Source organism: Carassius gibelio, chromosome A2 (genome assembly GCF_023724105.1).
Source record: "Carassius gibelio isolate Cgi1373 ecotype wild population from Czech Republic chromosome A2, carGib1.2-hapl.c, whole genome shotgun sequence".
Taxonomy (NCBI): domain Eukaryota; kingdom Metazoa; phylum Chordata; class Actinopteri; order Cypriniformes; family Cyprinidae; genus Carassius; species Carassius gibelio.
In genome coordinates, this window is record NC_068372.1 from 18,127,575 (window position 1) to 18,146,266 (window position 18,692).

The following is an 18,692-nucleotide window of genomic DNA, read 5'->3' on the forward strand; positions in this document are numbered from 1 at the left end:
ATTTCTCTTTTGTTTAAACAAAGACCTCTGTGGGAAATGTTCCAGGGCACACATTAGCGATGATTAAACTCACTGGGTGAATTTGCTCGGCTGAAATGCTTAAACGACAGAGCCGCAGTACAACCCTTGCACTATATCAAATTATACAGATACACACACTCTCTCAGCATCTCTCTGTTCATCTCGGCATCTCTGTCTATGACATAACAGTTCAGCAGGACTGACCTGTATTTGGCTCTACTGAGAAGTATGGATGACCCTGGCTGATGCTGTAGGCCAGCTTTGCACTGTTGCCAAACATTTCATCATCTGCATCCTGGGCGGTAACTTGAGTGACAAAGGTGCCTGAAAAACAAGAAATCAGTTCAAGGAAGGGTTCACCTATAAACCCGAAAAATCTGTCACTATGTTGTTATTCAGATAATGTTTGTTATGACTTTCGTTCTTCAGTGGAAAACAAAAGGAGGAAATATGAAAGTGCTTGTAACTCTTGTCCATGGCCACAGAATTCGGACTGAAACTTTCAAGCTATAAAAAAGACTACAAAGTTAAACTGAACCAATTTGTGCAAAATGTGAATTATTCATTTTTAAGCTCAACTCACTGATTCAGTAATCCAGTTGCAGCATTTAACAGTTTTCCACGTTAAGATTAACTAAATTGACCAAATTTACACCCTTTTTTAAGCTTTAAAACGCCAGTCACAACAAATTGAACTGTATGGACTCTACTTGTATTACTTTAGACTCTGTTATTCCTTAAAATGATGGTATACATACTAAAGTACGATGATACAATATTGTTTTGTACTACAATATAGAAAAAAATAGATTGTTTTGTATTGCTTCTGGAATATTTATATACTATAATTCATGTGGGCTCACAAAACTTTCAAAGCTTGTTTTTGAAGCTGCCGAATCTTACCGATGTGTGACCTTTCAGGTACAGATGCTGTATAAACCTCCTTGTCAAACTTGGGCTCATTGTCATTGATGTCATGCAGTTTCACAATAAACTCGGTCTCTGGCTCCAGTGGGATGCCGGTCTTCTTGTTGACAGCCTGGGCTCGGAGCGCGTAGAAAGGCTTCTCCTCTCTGTCCAGGCTCCTGGTAGCATGCAGATCGCCTGAGTTGGCATCTATCACAAAGATCGTCCCCGCACCTTCACCTGTGAGAACGTACATCACCGTGCCGTCTCCTCTATCCATATCTGAGTGAAGCTGTTGAGAGGAAGCAATTCAAGCATTTCATTAGCACCTCCGCTCGTTCTGCTGTTGATAGGGCTCATGAATATGGATGGCATTCAATATTCTGAATGCATTCAACATCCGCTGATTTTGGAGGAATAAAACAATGAAGAAATACTACAGGGGAATGCAGCAATAGACAGGTACTCCATGGTAAATATGTGAAAATGAGTCCATGTGGAATTGAATTCTGATGGCATATCAGATGAAAGTACTGAATGTGCAATCAAGGTGAATGCACGTCTGTTACTAACAGTGATGCTGTCGGTGCAACCACTTTTCTCTGATATTCATAAGGCAAATCAAACTTTTCTGCTTCTTGTCTTTTAAAGATGTGTCTAACTGTTTTGAATTTGTGACATCGACTATTGGAAGAAATGACTGAATTGACTGATAGGAACATCACACTTCAGAGCTGAAGGTGTGACGTGATTAGCTTCGACAATGACATCTGATAGAGGAGTGAGTGAATGATTTGACATTTCTTTCCACTTGAATGAGCCGCTTTGTTACAATAAAATAGGGTAGTAAAATACTAAAGACCAATGAAACACAATGGCCCTTTTGCTCTTCGTGATTTTCCATCTGAACATTTTAGAAATAGCTGCTTCTACTCCACATTGACTGCTACATGATCCAGACACATAATGTCCATAGCAACAATGGGAGCTTTGTGAATTCTGCGCTTTCAACATCCCATATGAATAATCCAGTGGTTGGTGATCCTTTGCAAAGCTTTCGAGTCTCCAAGTCAGTGGTTCTCAGACTTTTCAGGCCAAGAAGCACCTTTGATCGAGTACCACCTAATAAATTCTCCTCACTGGAGTGCAAGCTTAAGGACTGTGTAAAAAAGACAGTGCCGTATTTTGACTAATATCAATATTCTTGTAAAATCTTTTATCAGTTCCTTCACAGGCCTTAGGCAGAAGAACATTTAAAATAAAACATTTACAGTTCAATTAAAACCATGTTTAGTATCAATAATAATAATAATAATAATAAAATATCTGTTTTTAATACTTTAGATACCAATCATTCTAATATGCAAATTTGGTGCTCAAATTATATCAATTTTTTTATTAACAATGTAGAAAAGTTGTGCTGCTTAATATTATTGTGGAAATGTGATTTTAGAGAGAACAAAAGAAGAGCATTTGAAATTAAAATCCTTTGTAACATGTCTTTACTACTAAGTCACTTTTTGTCTATTTAGGGATATATTTAGTATATTTAGGGATGCATAATATATCTGTACTATATTGGTTATTGTCCATTACTTTTATTTTGGTATGTTGATATTAGATATTTATTGTGAAATGCAAACTTATATTACATTTGCCATCATCTAATCTACAATAAAATAAATAATTTAATGACAATTAAATGCATTCTTATTAATATCAAATTTTCATATTGTACAATAGGGCTGGGCGATATATCTAACGATATGATCATGCGCATCCAGTCAGTAAATCTGGTTCCATGATTACAGCTAAATCGCCATCATCTGCTTTTAAATGGAGCGGCATTTAATAGACAGAGCAATAGATCACTGACAAAATGCTTTCGATAATGAACGCGATATTGCGTAGCTTTATTGCTCGATCTATTAAATGCAGCTCCATTTAAAAGCAGATGAAGGTGATTTGGTGGTAATCACGGAACCAGATTTACTGACTAGATGCACATGATAATATTTGAAAGAATGAACAAGTTAAACTGATTACCTTATATTTTTTAGTATTGCAAATTGTAGGTTGTGTTGCCTACCAACTCAGGGCCACAGTTTGAGCTCTTCTGCTATAAGTAACAGTATCAAGCTGCTATATTTTATTCTAATCTTTGATCCTCAGCAGCTCTGAGCTTTAGATGAAGTGTGAGGTACCAGGGAGGTCAGATTTCACCCTGCTCCTTATCTCAAATCCAGCAGGCTCTACGCTGGAGATCCCTACATATGACATAGGCACGGTTTTTGATCATTCTCTGTTTATTAACCTCAAAAGACAGAATCACAAGGAGTGATGAATACAGATCTACCTCTGCAATCGACTCCATCAACGTTACTCCAGCACTGCTCACACCATGTTTATACCCTGGAAAAGAAACACAATCTCATACCTTGCCAATGTACTGGTGCTCCGTTCCTGTGTATTCCTCCTGCAGAAAAAACTGTCTCCACATCCACCCTCTTTTTGAACGTCTGAGCAACTCTTTGTCTTGCCGTCCTTCAATTTCTTTGGTTTTCCTTCGAACTGGCCCCCCTGAAAGGGCAACTGCATTCACACTCTGTTGTGCACACGCCCACAGAAGAAGTACAATCCAAGTCCTCATCTTTTCTGCTCTTATGGTGTCTTACAGTGGGATAATGATCCTATCTGCCAAAGTTACAGAGCTCTGCAGTGCAGGTGGAAGCCACCCTCATAGTCCTTCCTGCTGCCAGCGAGCCACTACCTGTAATAAGAGAGAAAAAGAAATTGAAAAACAATCAGCTATTGGGTGAAGTCTCAGAGTGTTATCCCAAGGCTGCTGGCAATGCTTCTCTTCCTAATTAAAGGCAACTAGAGCTCCTGTATCAAACGACAGCCATCCTCTTATTAAATATATCTTTGAAACATTCTCCATAAGACACCAATTCCACTGCAAGTTTTGTGGCCGAGGCTCTGATATGTATATAATTGGCATCCCACATTTATGAAGTATAAAACCATAGACCATTCAAAGTGCTGCAGCCGTCACTATAAAAGGCAGAAAGGCTTTTTTTTCACTTAGCCATTGACCTACGACTCTTAAAATACTGCAGCGCAGGCCAATGGGTGAGCTCTCACAAATCTGTAATCAATGAATCAATACGCATGCTCTCTAAATGCCCCGCTTTAAAGATCTAAACACTTGCGGCGCTATTGAATTGAGCTGCCCCTCAAAAAAACCATAACAACCAATGTGTGTTGGGTTTTATCAGCATGCGTGGTCACAATAGCCTTCTGGCTCAGAACTGACCTGCTGGAATGACAGTCTCAGAGACAAAAGCATCCTGCCACCACATAATAATCAGCAATCAGCACGTTTCCTGTTTCTACATCAATCTACGGCTTTGTCTGCGACTGAACGACTGCCCTCGCTCCCTCTCACACTTTATCAAGCAGATTGCAAATGCGATTGTACCCAGTGCTGAAGGGGAGATGAAGGCCTCTCAATGAATCGCATTTAAGTACCTCTGTTTTTGTTATTTTTTATTTACAATATTGCTTGCGACATTCGCTCACTCCCTCCGTCAGTGTAAAAATGCATCAGGTCAACATCGCTCTTCATCCGGGAAGAGCGACGGTTGAGGGCCAGCAATTCAGATGGAAATGCACAATTGCAATGCCGAATTGACTTTCGTAGTTCCGTGCGTGACTTAAATGGTGCCGCTATTCCCCTAATAGCACTTTCCATTAGCTCCATTATGTTCTGCTTTATGAATTGGACTAATTGAATTAGCTAACAATAGATAGCGCAGAATATTGATTTGCTGTCAAAGTCAATGAGCTAGAAATTGTCATGGGAGCTCTACGTATATATAAATATAGGTGTGCACATGATTTTATCTGTGTATTTCAGTACAAACAGGAAAGCGGGATGGGAAATGTGGGCTCTGTTATGTCAAACAGCTGTAGTTTATGGATTCTACTCTTTAATGAATTTCAGCCACCCAAAACTCTTGGGCAATGAGAGCTACCTCCTGGAGCACATTAGTCAAACTCAGGCAGCCATTTTGCTCAGCTCTGTGACCTGGCAAATCCCTTGACACAGTCCTGCCGGGGGAACTCAGCTGGATCTAAAGCGGTTTTGTTACATGGTGTGTCAGAGTGAACAGACACAGTTTCCAGCACAAAATGTCTGCTTGTTCATTTACAAGTCCATCCTGCTGAGAGGGAGATGGATAGTGCAGGATGAAAATTCCCCTGCTGTCCTTAAATATAAGCACAAACCTAGGAGAACTCAATGGGACACTATGGTTTCACACAGCACTTCATTTTACAGGCTCACTGTTGTGTCATTTTGGCACATATGCGGATCTACAGACTCTACAGACTCTTTATGTCAGTCGTATACTATTTAAGTCATGATTGAGTACCTTAAAAGGATAATTTAGACAAAAATTCAAAATCTGTCATCATTTAATTGTTTGCATTGGAACAACTTACATTTTTAGGCATGCTTTGCATGACATAGCATGGTGAAAATAAATGCAAAAAATAAGACTAATTTTTAATGTATATTTTAACCCTCTGGTGTTGTTTAGTCATTTTAGATGAAACACAAATATATTTTGAGCTTTTAAAAATTGCTGCTTCATCAGAATGGTACGAAACACTGTCTTTTTATGGTAGCTGTTATGTGACCACAAAAAAGAAAGAAAGAAAAAAAGAAAGAAAGAAAGAAATGGAACCACACCATTGGAATGGATGGGAAATACTTCCACAAAAAGTGCACAGCAGTGAAGGGGTGACACTTAAAAATATTGAGTACAAAATAGACACTTCACAAAGCATGTTTTTACAAATGCATGAAATAAAATAAATAATTCAGTGACACACGCGCACACACACACACACACACACAAATGAACTGGTGTGGCTGTAACAATTTGGCAAAATTGAGCCAGAAGACATTATTTTATTTTTTATTTTTTTCTAGATTTTTATGTGTAATAAACTGTCTTTCTCTGTGTTCACTTTTGACTAGTAAAATGAAAAATTGACTTTTTTTATAATAATAATACTACTAATAATAAAAAATCTAACATTTTACAAAAAGTTGTCTTTGAGAATGTCTAAATATAAATCCCAATCCACAACTTAATAAAAACAAGCATTTGTGCTTAAAAACAACTAGATAATTTCATTTCATGGATAAAATATTTTTTTCTTATTTAACTCCAACCACATGTCCCTAATTTGCCTTCAAAAATTGAATTTTAAGGCATTGTCTCTTGTTTTAACGTGAAATACTGCCTTAATTGAAAAGTAATGGAATGGGGGGGAAAACAATCATAAATATAACATAAATATTAATTACTATGAAATTATCTGAAAACAAAATATTGAACAAAAATATATTACATTGATTTTACTGAAAGAATTAAAATAAAAATAGTTACATTTCAGGTGTTCAGTCACTGTTGAATTCGAATAACACAAGCGTGACCCCCAAAATGAACAACACCAGGGAAAAAAAGAAGGAAACATGCGAGTGTGTAGAACACTTTGTTATGTTAGTAACACTAAAACTGAACTGCAAAAATACTGACAGTTTTCCTAAAAAATTCTACCTGTCAGCAATTGGTCAAAAGTCCTGTCCCAAACTGCCCCAAACACCACTGGTTGAGCCACTGTTGATGTGTCAGGCTGGTGTATAAGCTCAAACAACCAATGTTTTGAAAGCACCACAGGCCACAGAGTTGCAGAGAAATCAACCTACATACTGTAGAATAAATTACACACAACACCTTTAAACTGACTCTTGTTACACTAGCATGTTTACATTTTTCATGTTTCAATCAGTGCAACGATAAAGTAATTAACTCACAGTGTCCCTGCCATAAATAGGGCCATAGTCGTCTGCTATCCGAAACACAGACAAAACAAATTAACCTCAACAGCACCTCACTTACGTCTGGCTGAATGTTATCTGCTTTTATTTTCAGATCAGGCAATTTACCATACCAGTCTGACCTTGAGACATCAGATGTCCTATTTTTGTTTTGTTTTCCTTTCAAAGACACAGTCCCCTCAGAAGCCCTTCGGGAATGTGAGCAAGGTGGGTGCTGACAGGTGAGGGAGGAAGAGGAAGACCGGCGACACCTGTGGAGGACTTGGGGAGTCAGCCAGGCGGCAAGAAACGGGGAAAAGAAAGAAAGAGAGAGGCGGGTCCTCGAGAGTGGCCCCCGCTGAAAGCTCTGCCACACTGCAGACAGCCACAGCAGCCCTGATAAGTCCCACAGGGGCAATTAGGAGAGAGAGAAGGAGAATGTCAGCCACGGGCATCGAGGAGGGAGCCGACAGGTAACATGTCTTGCTGCAGGAACACAGACCAGCAAAGACTAGACGCCACAGCTCTTAAATAGGTCATTCTTGTTTGCAAAGCCAAGGTACATGATATAGCGTCTCAAGATATCGATAGCATAAATGTTTGAATTTTCGGAGCTGTGCGAATCACTTATTTATTTTTTTTTGCCTCCGCTAAGAAATTTTCGTGTTGCTTCTGGCTACATCACATCTTAGTGAAAACACTAAGAGAAAACTCTCCAGCTAGTACTCATCTCGCTCGAGCAAATGGTAGGAGACATGTGCCATGTTTGATTGTGGGTTCTCTTCCTACCACTGAGCAACAGTGCTTGAGAGGCAAAGTCGAGATCAGGTGAACACAAATTCAGTCAGGGTGGCACACTTGAACAGAATCGAGCTCCTCTTCGGTCCGTCCGGGTGCACTTGCCTGCCAAGCAGCATATCCGTGTCATTCCCGAGGGCATTGTGGGTAATCAATATATATTGATTTGTCTGTTTGGGGGGAAAAGGGCTGTCTAGACAGCTGGGTTTTCGAATGCTAAGGTATCACTTTTCCTGCAACACTCTAGCTTGGCTGTAAGCGATGATTGATTTATTCATTTTAGACATACATTTTTTTCCCAACTCTGACCTACCCTACATTTTGCCAGGGCTATTTATACACATCACTTGAGGTTTAAATGCAATAACACACTTACCTGACAGCAAGAAGGCTAAGATGTGGAATAAATCGGTTCTGAGAAGGTATAATACTGTGCTGTTTTTGCAGCTGACGCAACCAAAAGAAGTGGAGTATAATATTACAGCACACAATCGATTGATATAATGTTTTTATGATCAATAGTGAGGGATTATTTTAATGTTAAGAATAAAGTATCAAATAACTGAAATTCAAAACTAAATGTAAATTATTGTTTTATTTCAGCTATTTGACACAATTGCAACATATGCACTATTATTATTATCATTAATGATATTAATATAATAAAATATAAATTTGCTATAATATATATATATATATATATATATATATATATATATATATATATATATACATATATATATATATATATATATATATATATTATATATATATATATTTTTTTTTTTTTGGTGATAATAATTGTTAAAAAGGATAGTTATAATCCATTTTAATATTTAGATTTATTATTATACATTTATATTTTATTTAATTTTTCATTGATATTATTCACTGGGATATTTCTAACTTGGCAAATACTTGCAAATACTTGAAGAATTAATGGCTGTTATTTGAAAAAAATGTGATCAATTATCCAAATAATAAATTCTAATTCTTTACCTACTGTTGGGTGCTATTCTTGCCAAATAGATCCATTGTTAAAGAAAGTTAAAAAGTATGAAAAGTATAAGTATCGGTCAAAACCGATTAGTTTTACACATAAAGTCTCTACACATAAAGAGTCACTTGTTAAGACACAGCACACCCGGCATGTGACTATATTGCTGGAAGTACTTAACCAATGTGGTTAACGAACCACAGACTTAATCCTCAAGCCTCGACCCTACAAGATACAAGCGTCCCTCATAATCTCCCCGGCAACATGTGTGCCTTAATCTGAACAGCAGGAGATAATGGTTTCAAATGTTGAAGGTCTTTTTTTGCTCAATGGGACGGCCATGTGCACACCAACACAATTAGTGTCAGGGAGTGCTGCCCGTACCAGATGGGTCCTCTTAATTACGTAACGAAAGAGGCCATAATGTGATCTGGAAGCAATGTTGTGCCACTGACTTTCGAATCTGCTTTTCCTGGTCAGCCATAATGATGGTGAAAGCGTGTGCTTTTGCCACACAAACTGCCTGGAGCAGCCCGCACTGTGTGGTGAATTAAAGCAATTTAGCCAAACCCGCTAAAATCAAATGTTCCTCAAATCGCCATTTAGCTGCATGCCATTCATTTGCTCACGAGAGCGTCGCATGATAGACTGCAGCTTGCCCTTGCTTTGTCGATTTGTGGAGACTGTTCAAATATATAGCACAAAACACCTGTTAACCTTTGTGTCAGTGTGGCCCTAGCATTTACAATGGAGCTGGAAAGGTTTCCCTGTAATCCCATAACAGCATTGTGGGGTGTTTGTTTAGGGTTCCTCTCATGAGGCACAGGAGAAGCCGTGGGAACCGCAGTTTTACGGCCTGTGTAAAGAGCTCCGCGGGAGCCTGTGAGACAGCAGTCTCCCTTCAGCATTGTGATTGAGCCCTGGAATGCAGCTCCCATTGCAATGCAAATGTCTCCAAGTCTGGTTGTTTTGTGCTCGCGCGTTTACGTGCGTGCTTGTTTACTTGTCACTTCCACGGCCGTCAAATACGCAAATCACAAACACTGTGCTAACAGAGTTTGCAGAGGCTGTCAAAGTCAAAGACTGTTTCTCACACCACAGTTGATATTTATTGCGTGTTCTACCCTAAAGGCCCTTTTACAATTTGAAAATGCCATTAATTCATCCTCAGACTCTCGATATCTTGTAAGTATGGCACCTTTACCTTGGTAAACACAAGACTTGTGTTCCAGACAAACTGTGACATGGTTGTTTAACCTCCAGACTTACGGCTGGGATTTACATGAAGGTATCTAAATGGAACCGTTCCTGGCTTAGGTCGTAATTCATTGTGATGTTTTATGCCTCTAACCCTTGCTTTGTAGAAGAAGCCTTAAAGACAGGATTTTACAATCAAGGTAACAATGCTTCCATTTCAAAAGGTCACAAGAAGTCATCTTGATTGCGATCACAACAAACTGTGACATTTGATTCTGCTCCTTTGTTGATATTACAGTTCTGGCCCCACACGGCAAGGAAAGAAAAAAGTATATATCAATGGAAATAATCGATAATGACATTTATTGACATTAACAAGCGCAGCAATTCAACTGAAAATCCCAACGCTCTGTGACCACAAATAAATAAACCCTGTGAGCGGCAACTGGAAAATTATTCGCATTAAAAGACACTGTATATGCCAAAGGCAAACAAAGAGCAAAGGTTAAAGGCTGTTGATTAAAACTTACTTTTTTTTTCATTTTCATTTTATTTTTTTGCACTTGGCTATAAAAGACCCTGGATTTTTCAATGCCGATAAGATAAGCCAATAATATATATATATATATATATATATATATATATATATATATATATATATATATATATATATATATATATATATATATATATATATATATATATATATATGGCATGGACAATAAGCAAACAAACCAAAAAAAATAAATAAATAAAAATAAAAATGCTACCACATATTGTCAAAATAAATTATAAACAAAAATAAATAGTTGTAATGCTACAAGTGAATTTATCAGTATTGCATATTACAACGAAAAATGAAAATACACTTTTAGATTCGCTAAAGAAGACATTTAACAATTTTGTCAAGATATTAAAATTTTTTTAAGATTAACTTCAAGTGAGTGTTAAATGATGGAACTGATAAACTAAAAATGATATGCTAAACTAAAAACTAAAATAATTTTAACTGAGATTATAAATACTCTATGAGAATCAGCATGAATGAGCATTTACAATTAAATATGCAATAACAACTAATATAAACAAATTTGTTTATCTTTTCCATAACAGACTGCATCGCATTTACCATTTAATACATCAGCTATACAGTAATCTATATGTGGTTTGTATTTCTTGCACTTTGCTCTTAGGGCTTGTGCCCTTTCTGTGACCACATTCTGACTGTGTCGTCTTCCAGGTAATAACTATTTGCTTTTAGGGCATGCTGCTTGTATGATAGTTTGTTTTTCCAAGGGTAAATATATCAGTATCACAGTTTCAGTGCAAGATGTCAACGCCTGAAATTTCCAGGCTAGATTGTCTGACCAATCTATGTTTGAGACAACCGTGATTCTTTAACAGAATGGATGCTGGTGTAATTTATATCGCACACGTCCAGGACAGGTTTGAAAATTGGAGAGCTGTAACACATTCTGCCTCATTTTGGACTGACTCGTACGTAATAGGAGAAAGCAATCAACTGAAAGAACCATGACAACTGAGAGGAACATTAATGACATTAGGCCTATTATTGTGCCTGAAAGTGGACTACATGATTGGATGCTGCCTGCACAGATAGCAAATTTCTGACGATTCGGCGCTGGTGAGTAATTAGGTGCCACCGCCACACATTGTGGACACAGTTTCAACTTACAAAGGGAGGAAGCTCCTCAGTTATGCAAATCTAGAGCGTATTACAAGAGGCTATGCTGAAGGAGATACATATGCATTAGAGTTCAATGGGCTATATTTCAAACAACAGCCACCAGATAATTAGCCACACGCAAATTTTCCATGCAACTGGGACTTGTACTCTCCTAGTGTAACATGGTGGACATCTGGAGACAGTTAGAGATGTCTTATATATGACTATGAAAAATTGATCGAGAGGACTCGTGTATCCCTGCGTACATGGGTGGAGAACTTGGCTTCAACATGAACCAGAGCAGATCATATCAGCAGAGACAGCTGAGCTGAGCAAGTCACTGCAAACATGAATCAAAAGTCCCTTCAAACACGAATCAAAAACTTTGAGGAAGATTTTCGATTAAAGGGACTCCAGTCTCACGAAAACAGTTTCGAGCGGCATTTCTGTGCTAATAACAAAAATTGACGTTCACAATTTTTGTAATGTTTTACATTTGATGGATTTTCATTGAAACAACTATGCTTTTTAGCTTTTTTCTTATAATTTATGTTCATAAATGTTAATAGCATTTTTAAGTGTAGCGTGCTACTGTCACATATTCCCCATTTAGGACTTTTATGTTAAAGTCTTGGTTTAGTTTCCTTGTTCTTACTTGGCATTTGTGCTCAGTTTTATGTGTGTTGTTTTTTTGTGTTTTTTTTTAACAAAATAATAATAATAATAATAATAATAATAATAATAATAATAATAATAAATAACTTTGATACTGAGCACTTTCTATATATTAGTATTTACCTCAACTTGTGAAAAAAGTTTTCTTATGATTCATCAAGTGGCTTTCTCTTAACCAATGGAAGGTGGTCAGTATATTATAAAGGTAAATGCAAATTTTTGTATTTTGATATGAACAGTATTTAAATTAATTAAATATAACCTTTTTTGAACTTTAAAGTTAAGTTCAATCTGTGTAACACAAAATGTTGCCACCATATTTCACAGATTTCTTTTTAGAGTGAAAGTTCTGTAAAAGCAATCATCTTAAAATCTCAGCATCCATAGCTAAAGGATCCATAAACACCATAAACATTCGATTCAAACCATAGCCCACCCTTTAGACTAACCGTACACACTCAGAATCTGAGTTGAACTGAACTTTACCGAAATCACCAGGGTCACGATGATTAAGATGGAGGAGAGCCACAGATCAGAGCAGTCATATGCTGACTGAATAAATCATCTTACATAAACTTAGCCATGCCAGGACCGCCAGCATGTTGTCTCTGTCATCAGCATTCTTATTTAACACTCAGCACAAAGAGAGCAAGCGATCCTTATTTATTCTAAAGCACCAGCCTTAATGATAGAAATATTCATTGTGTATAGCGAATTCTGTTTCAAGTTTGTTTTTCATCATCAATGCTATTTTTTCCCCCAAATTCCCTCCAACTCGCACTCTCTGTGATCTGCCCTGTCATCTTACACACTGAAAGATGTGAGGAGTATGCTATGGAGGACATCCAGAGCTTTCATACACCAAGGCTATTTCCTATAGGGATGTGTGGATGAAAGAAAATAACAATAACCTGCTGTAAGATGTAAACTTATTATCATAGACAGCAAGCGAGGAGAATGTATTTTCCTTTGTGAGCCCATTTAAAGATTCACTTGAGACACTGTTTTATTCGTTTGCCTCCCTCCATCCCCATCTTTACGAATTAGTAAACAACAAGAACGAACACGAACAAGCCAGGAAACTGAAAAGAGATAGCGGACGATGAATTGGTAAAGAAAATCAATTGCCTCGAATTGGACTAAAGCGGGTGTAGATAAACACCATTCTATTGATTTTGGAAGTGTTCTACACATCAGAACAGCGCATGATCCATATCTTGGAAAAATCTTGGAATAATAATCTCCGCTTTCCTTGATTAAGTTATTTTGCATTCCAACTGTCTGAAAGTGCTTAATTGTTGGTGATATTTGTGAGGGGTTCCATTATTGAGGTAAAAGCAAGATGGAGCTCCATAAATCACTCTTGGGTGAAATTAATCATATGCATGGGCTAATCAATGTTATCCTGCTTTATCTCCTGCGAGCAAATACATCTTTTACTGGGCCATTGTTGTGTCAGGTGACAGATAGCTCTGATCTAATTATCATACAGAGCCTACTGAAACATTTGCATAAAGGCATCCTCGATCTGAGAACTCAAAACTCAAACTATTAAAACTGTCTAAAAAGTGTGAAACTTTTGATAAAAAAAAGGAAAGTCTATTGTTTGCTATAACATATTTTAAAATCTGTTTGTTTGGATGTAACAAGACAACTATGACAACTGCCATTAAAAGGCTTTTATTGTTTTATGTTTTTAAATAAATAATAATAAAAAATAAAATAAAAACTCCCAGGCAGCCTCTCCAGTTTAATTAAAATGCCCATGATAAAATCAACAACATGAATGGCATATTCTCCATTCAATGGTGATGTGGCTTGTGGTCAAAGAATTTCAGCATGTCAAAGGTCATGAAGCCTTACTATCATGTAGACTTTGGCAAACTACTCTGATTATGAGGCGACATATTTCTCAACATGTTAACATTTAAATGATATGTTTGTGTTTTAAAACACATTATAAGCGGTGGGCACCCATTTCCTTCAATTACCTTTTGGAAAATCCATGTTTTGCATCAAATCCATGTTTAGAGATAATGCATGAGGGTAATGTATGAACCCAAGTGTTCAGAATATAAATCCATAGTGAACCACAAAAAGTGTTATTCCTTTAAAAAGGAAAACTGAAAATTGCACATCTTTGCTTGAATCTTTAAACTTGAACACATCCATCTTCCAGTTTCATTTTTTGAAAAAAAAACAAAACAAAAAACAACAACATCAGAATTGTCAAAAAAGATCACATAAGAGGTCTACTGTTTGTTATGTATATGGCCTAAAACTCCTGAACACCACAAGACAATCCATACAGCGAAGACCACAGCTGCTCACCCAATATTTGCCAGACTAAGATATATTACAGTGTGTCAAATCCAGAAATGTACTGGATTAAAAACTGCATATCCTGGAAAAGACTATAAAGACTGGTAAGAACACACAGTCAAAGAACATAAAATACCATCTCACACATTTCATTTTAGAAACCCTTACAACAATTGTGGTTCTTCCTCAGAATTAAATCTGAAGGAGAAGTCAAAAATGTCAGACTAATTTACATAATGCACAACAACTTTAATCAATCCACTCAGATCTGTTTGTTTGAATGTAACAAGACAACTATGACAACTGCCATTAAAAGGCTTTTTTTGTTTTATGTTTAAAAAAAAAAAAAAAAAAACTCCCAGGCAGCCTCTCCAGTTTAATTAAAATGCCCATGATAAAATCATCAACATGAATGGCATATTCTCCATTCAATGGTGATGTGGCTTGTGGTCAAAGAATTTCAGCATGTCAAAGGTCATGAAGCCTTACTATCATGTAGACTTTGGCAAACTACTCCGATTATGAGGCGACATATTTCTCAACATGTAAACATTTAAATGATATGTTTGTGTTTTAAAACACGTTGTAAGTGGTGGGCACCCATTTCCTTCAATTACCTTTTGGAAAATCCATGTTTTGCGCCATAGTTTAGAGACAATGGATGAGGGTAATGTATGAACCCAAGTGTTCAGAATCCAGTATAATCTATAGTGAACCACAAAAAGTGTTATTCCTTTAAAAAGGAGAACTGAAAATGGCACATCTTTGCTTGAATCTTTAAACTTGAAAACACCCAACTTCCAGTTTCATTTATCAAAAAAAAAAAAAAAAAAAAAAAAAAAGGTCCTAACATCAGAATTTTCAAAAAAGATCACATAAGAGGTCTACTGTTTGTTATGTATATGGCCTAAAACTCCAATCAAAGTACAAGCAGAACACCACAAGACAATCCATACACCTAAGACCACAGCTGCTCAACCAATATTTGCCAGACTACGATATATTACAGAAATGTTCTGGATTAAAAACTGCATATCCTGGAAAAGACTGCAAAGACGGGTAAGAACACACAGTCAAAGAACATAAAATACCATCTCACACATTTCATTTTAGAAACCCTTACAACAATTGTGAAAGTCAAAAATGTCTGAATAATTTACATAATGTACAACAACTTTAATCAATCCACTCAGAAATCTACAGGTGCCTGACATAAAAAGGGCTCACACAGAGCCACAGTCTGAACATGTTCCCACACATTTTGATCATTGAATTTCCATGACTTCTCCATTACTTTTTCAGTCATCCTTGATCACTGGATAAGGATTTAATTAATAATTTTATAGAGACTGTGCTCACAAAAAAAAAAAAAAAAAAAAAAAAAAAAAAATTATATATATATATATATATATATATATATATATATATATATAAAATAGATTTTTCTCTTATACATAGCTTGAAAAAAAATGATTTTATTATCTTGCATGACTTTTACAGATCTGGTCAGTTTATATCCACAAATATTAAAGTTAACATCTCAGTTTTAAAAGTCCTGACACCAAAATACAGTGGATTCTGTAAAAAGGTACGAAGGTAAGGTGCAACAAAGCAACAAAGAAAGTCTCCGTCATATAACCTCTGATATAACAAGTACTGCTAAAATTAGATGTTGCATATGCATGCTGGAAATCTTTGTTCAGGGTTATCTCTGGAAAAAAAAGGCCTTGAAATGTAAATAACTAAGGACATTCAGCCACTCCACAAAACAGATGGACAGTGAGCACTGCACAAAATGTCAACTTACTTAAACTGAAAAATTAAGTATAATTGCTACTTTAAATTATGTAAAATCACCACATCACAACCTGCAGTGAAGGGGTCATTACACTTTTCACTCATTTGAATTAAATTACCGATGGAGACAATTAAGCTGAAACACACACACACACACACACACACACACACACACACACACACACACACACACACACACACACACACACACACACACACACACATATATATATATATATATATATATATTCGCAAGTTATATGTATAGATGGAAACAGATTAAAACTTTTTAACAGTAGGTTTTTGCAGCTTAAATGGCAATTGCAAAACTTAAACATTCCTCAATAAATTTTATTAACATCTTGAATTCGAAAATTACGTTAAGCATTAAAAAACAATAATGAACAACACTATCGCATGCAGTATTATAACGAGCCAAAGAAAACTCACGCGTAGATGTAAGAGATAACATAGCCTAAAAATGTTTCGCATAGATAGATAGATAGATAGATAGATAGATAGATACATAAATAAATAAATAAATAAATAAATAAATAAATAAATAAATAAATAAATGTTGCTTAATAGTTAAAAAAAAGTATCCGGGCCAATTTTTTCAACCATCATCCACGCGCATCCACGAAAGTCAGTCTACCGCTTAAGTCTGTAGGGGTCAAATAGCGCGTGCACATTCAATGCAGATCTGTTCAATTAAACGTAGAAATTAGATAAGTGTAGTTAATTTCCCCCACTCACCTCAATGCTGAGGAGTCGAGAGTAGTCCTGCTTTCGATGTGTATCCGCTGAGCGCTGTGAAGACACTGTACTGTTTGGACTCTCTCTCTGCCCTCCCTTGTGCGCAGCATCACCGCTCTCTCTCTCTCTCTCTCTCTCTCTGAAATCTCATGCGGTCTAAGCGACAGAGCCGCTGATTGGCTGTCACTCGTAGCGCGGTGACTGAGAGGGATCATCAACATTAAGGGATGCGAAAGTAGTTTGAAAATTAAGCCTGCGTTATATGATATGTCGCGTCTGTTTAGATATTTGGGTCACTACTATTCACCTATATTTGGGTCTTCTACTTTGATTCAGTTTATCATTCATCTATTTTTGGCCGTGGGATGAAAAGGCGAAGATAAGATAAAAATATATAAATAAAATAATAAATACTTGTGTTCATGTGGCTTTTAAAGAGATATTTCAAACCAAATGACAATTAATTTACTCACCCACATTCGTGTTATTTTAAACCTTTCTTTTCTTTTCTTTTTTTTTTTTTTTTAGAGGAGCTTTTTAATGAAAGTGAAGCTGTAATTGGGGGAAGGTTAGGACAAATCCAAAGGTCCGACAAGGGAGAGGGGACCCATAAAGTGATTTTTAAGGGGGTAAAAAAATAAAATAAAATACAAAAACACAATCACGGAGGGGGCCCGGGTCAATATGCTGTTCAGGGGGCCCAGAGACCATAGTAGCGCCCCTGCTGAAGCAGTCATATTTACATTTTCTTTTGTGTTCCACTGAAGAAAGACACTAATACGGGTTTGGAATAACATCAGGATGGGTAGACCCACAAGACAGGGTTATCTTTCTTTCTTTCTTTCTTTCTTTTTTTGGGGGTGAACTTTCCCCTTTAAGTCTTCAGAGTCCTGAACATGTTATGCAAGATGGAGAACAAGGTTTTTAGTTCATTTTTCAAAGACTTGGTGTCGTAAATCTATTGACCCGGTAGCTGTTGTGGACATGAGGCCTACTATTTCACACTGAAGTTTTACTGTCCATATTTTTCTGCTAAGAATCAAAACCCCCTCAAGAACCCTGTCTGACTTCTTTTACACTATGATGCTTTAGCACTTTTCTGACTAGTGATAAAAGAATTACTGATGTATGATACCTGGTTATAGAAGCTGCTGTACAGTTATTCTCCACAACCAAGGGGAATGCATCAGGCCTCCTACATCAGAAGCAATTTAAATATTATGTCATGTTCTTGGCATTCTTGCATTACATGGAGCTCTAAATGAAATTTCAGGAGGTGCATGTTTTTCTACTCCTGTCAGTCATACGAATATATAAACAGCTGCTCAGCTCACTCCCATGACAATTGTTCTCCGGCATCTTTTATTTTGTTGTAACTTTACTGATAATTACATTATTTAGAGGGAAACAGCACTTTAGCCCTCCATTATGGACAGAAAGCCAAGTCAGTTTACTCTATCAGTACAACTATCAAGGATCAGGGGCCACAAACTCAAAAGAGCTGGATACTGTTCTCCACCAGGAGACTAATGTTACACAACCATGAATTGTATCTAAAGTTACTGACTCAATACATTTAGCTTACAAACTGTCATAGGCCTATTGGGTACAGTGTTTTTTTTTTTTTTTTTTTAGATTCCAGG

The 18,692-nt window shown here is 36.7% G+C and overlaps 1 protein-coding gene across 1 annotated transcript in view; it reads right to left on the reverse strand.

The window, feature by feature from the left end:
• LOC128029378 (cadherin-6) overlaps positions 1 to 17,182 on the reverse strand; it is a 28,742-nt gene extending 11,560 nt beyond the window's left edge. Inside the window, exons 1-4 of the mRNA XM_052617140.1 lie at positions 17,050 to 17,182; positions 3,365 to 3,697; positions 925 to 1,219; positions 226 to 345 (exon numbers count right to left, since the gene is read on the reverse strand). Coding sequence (XP_052473100.1) covers positions 226 to 345; positions 925 to 1,219; positions 3,365 to 3,577 — 628 coding nt within the window. The 5' untranslated portion in view covers positions 3,578 to 3,697; positions 17,050 to 17,182. The remainder of the gene's footprint in view (positions 1 to 225; positions 346 to 924; positions 1,220 to 3,364; positions 3,698 to 17,049) is intronic.
• Between the last annotated feature and the right edge of the window lie 1,510 nt (positions 17,183 to 18,692).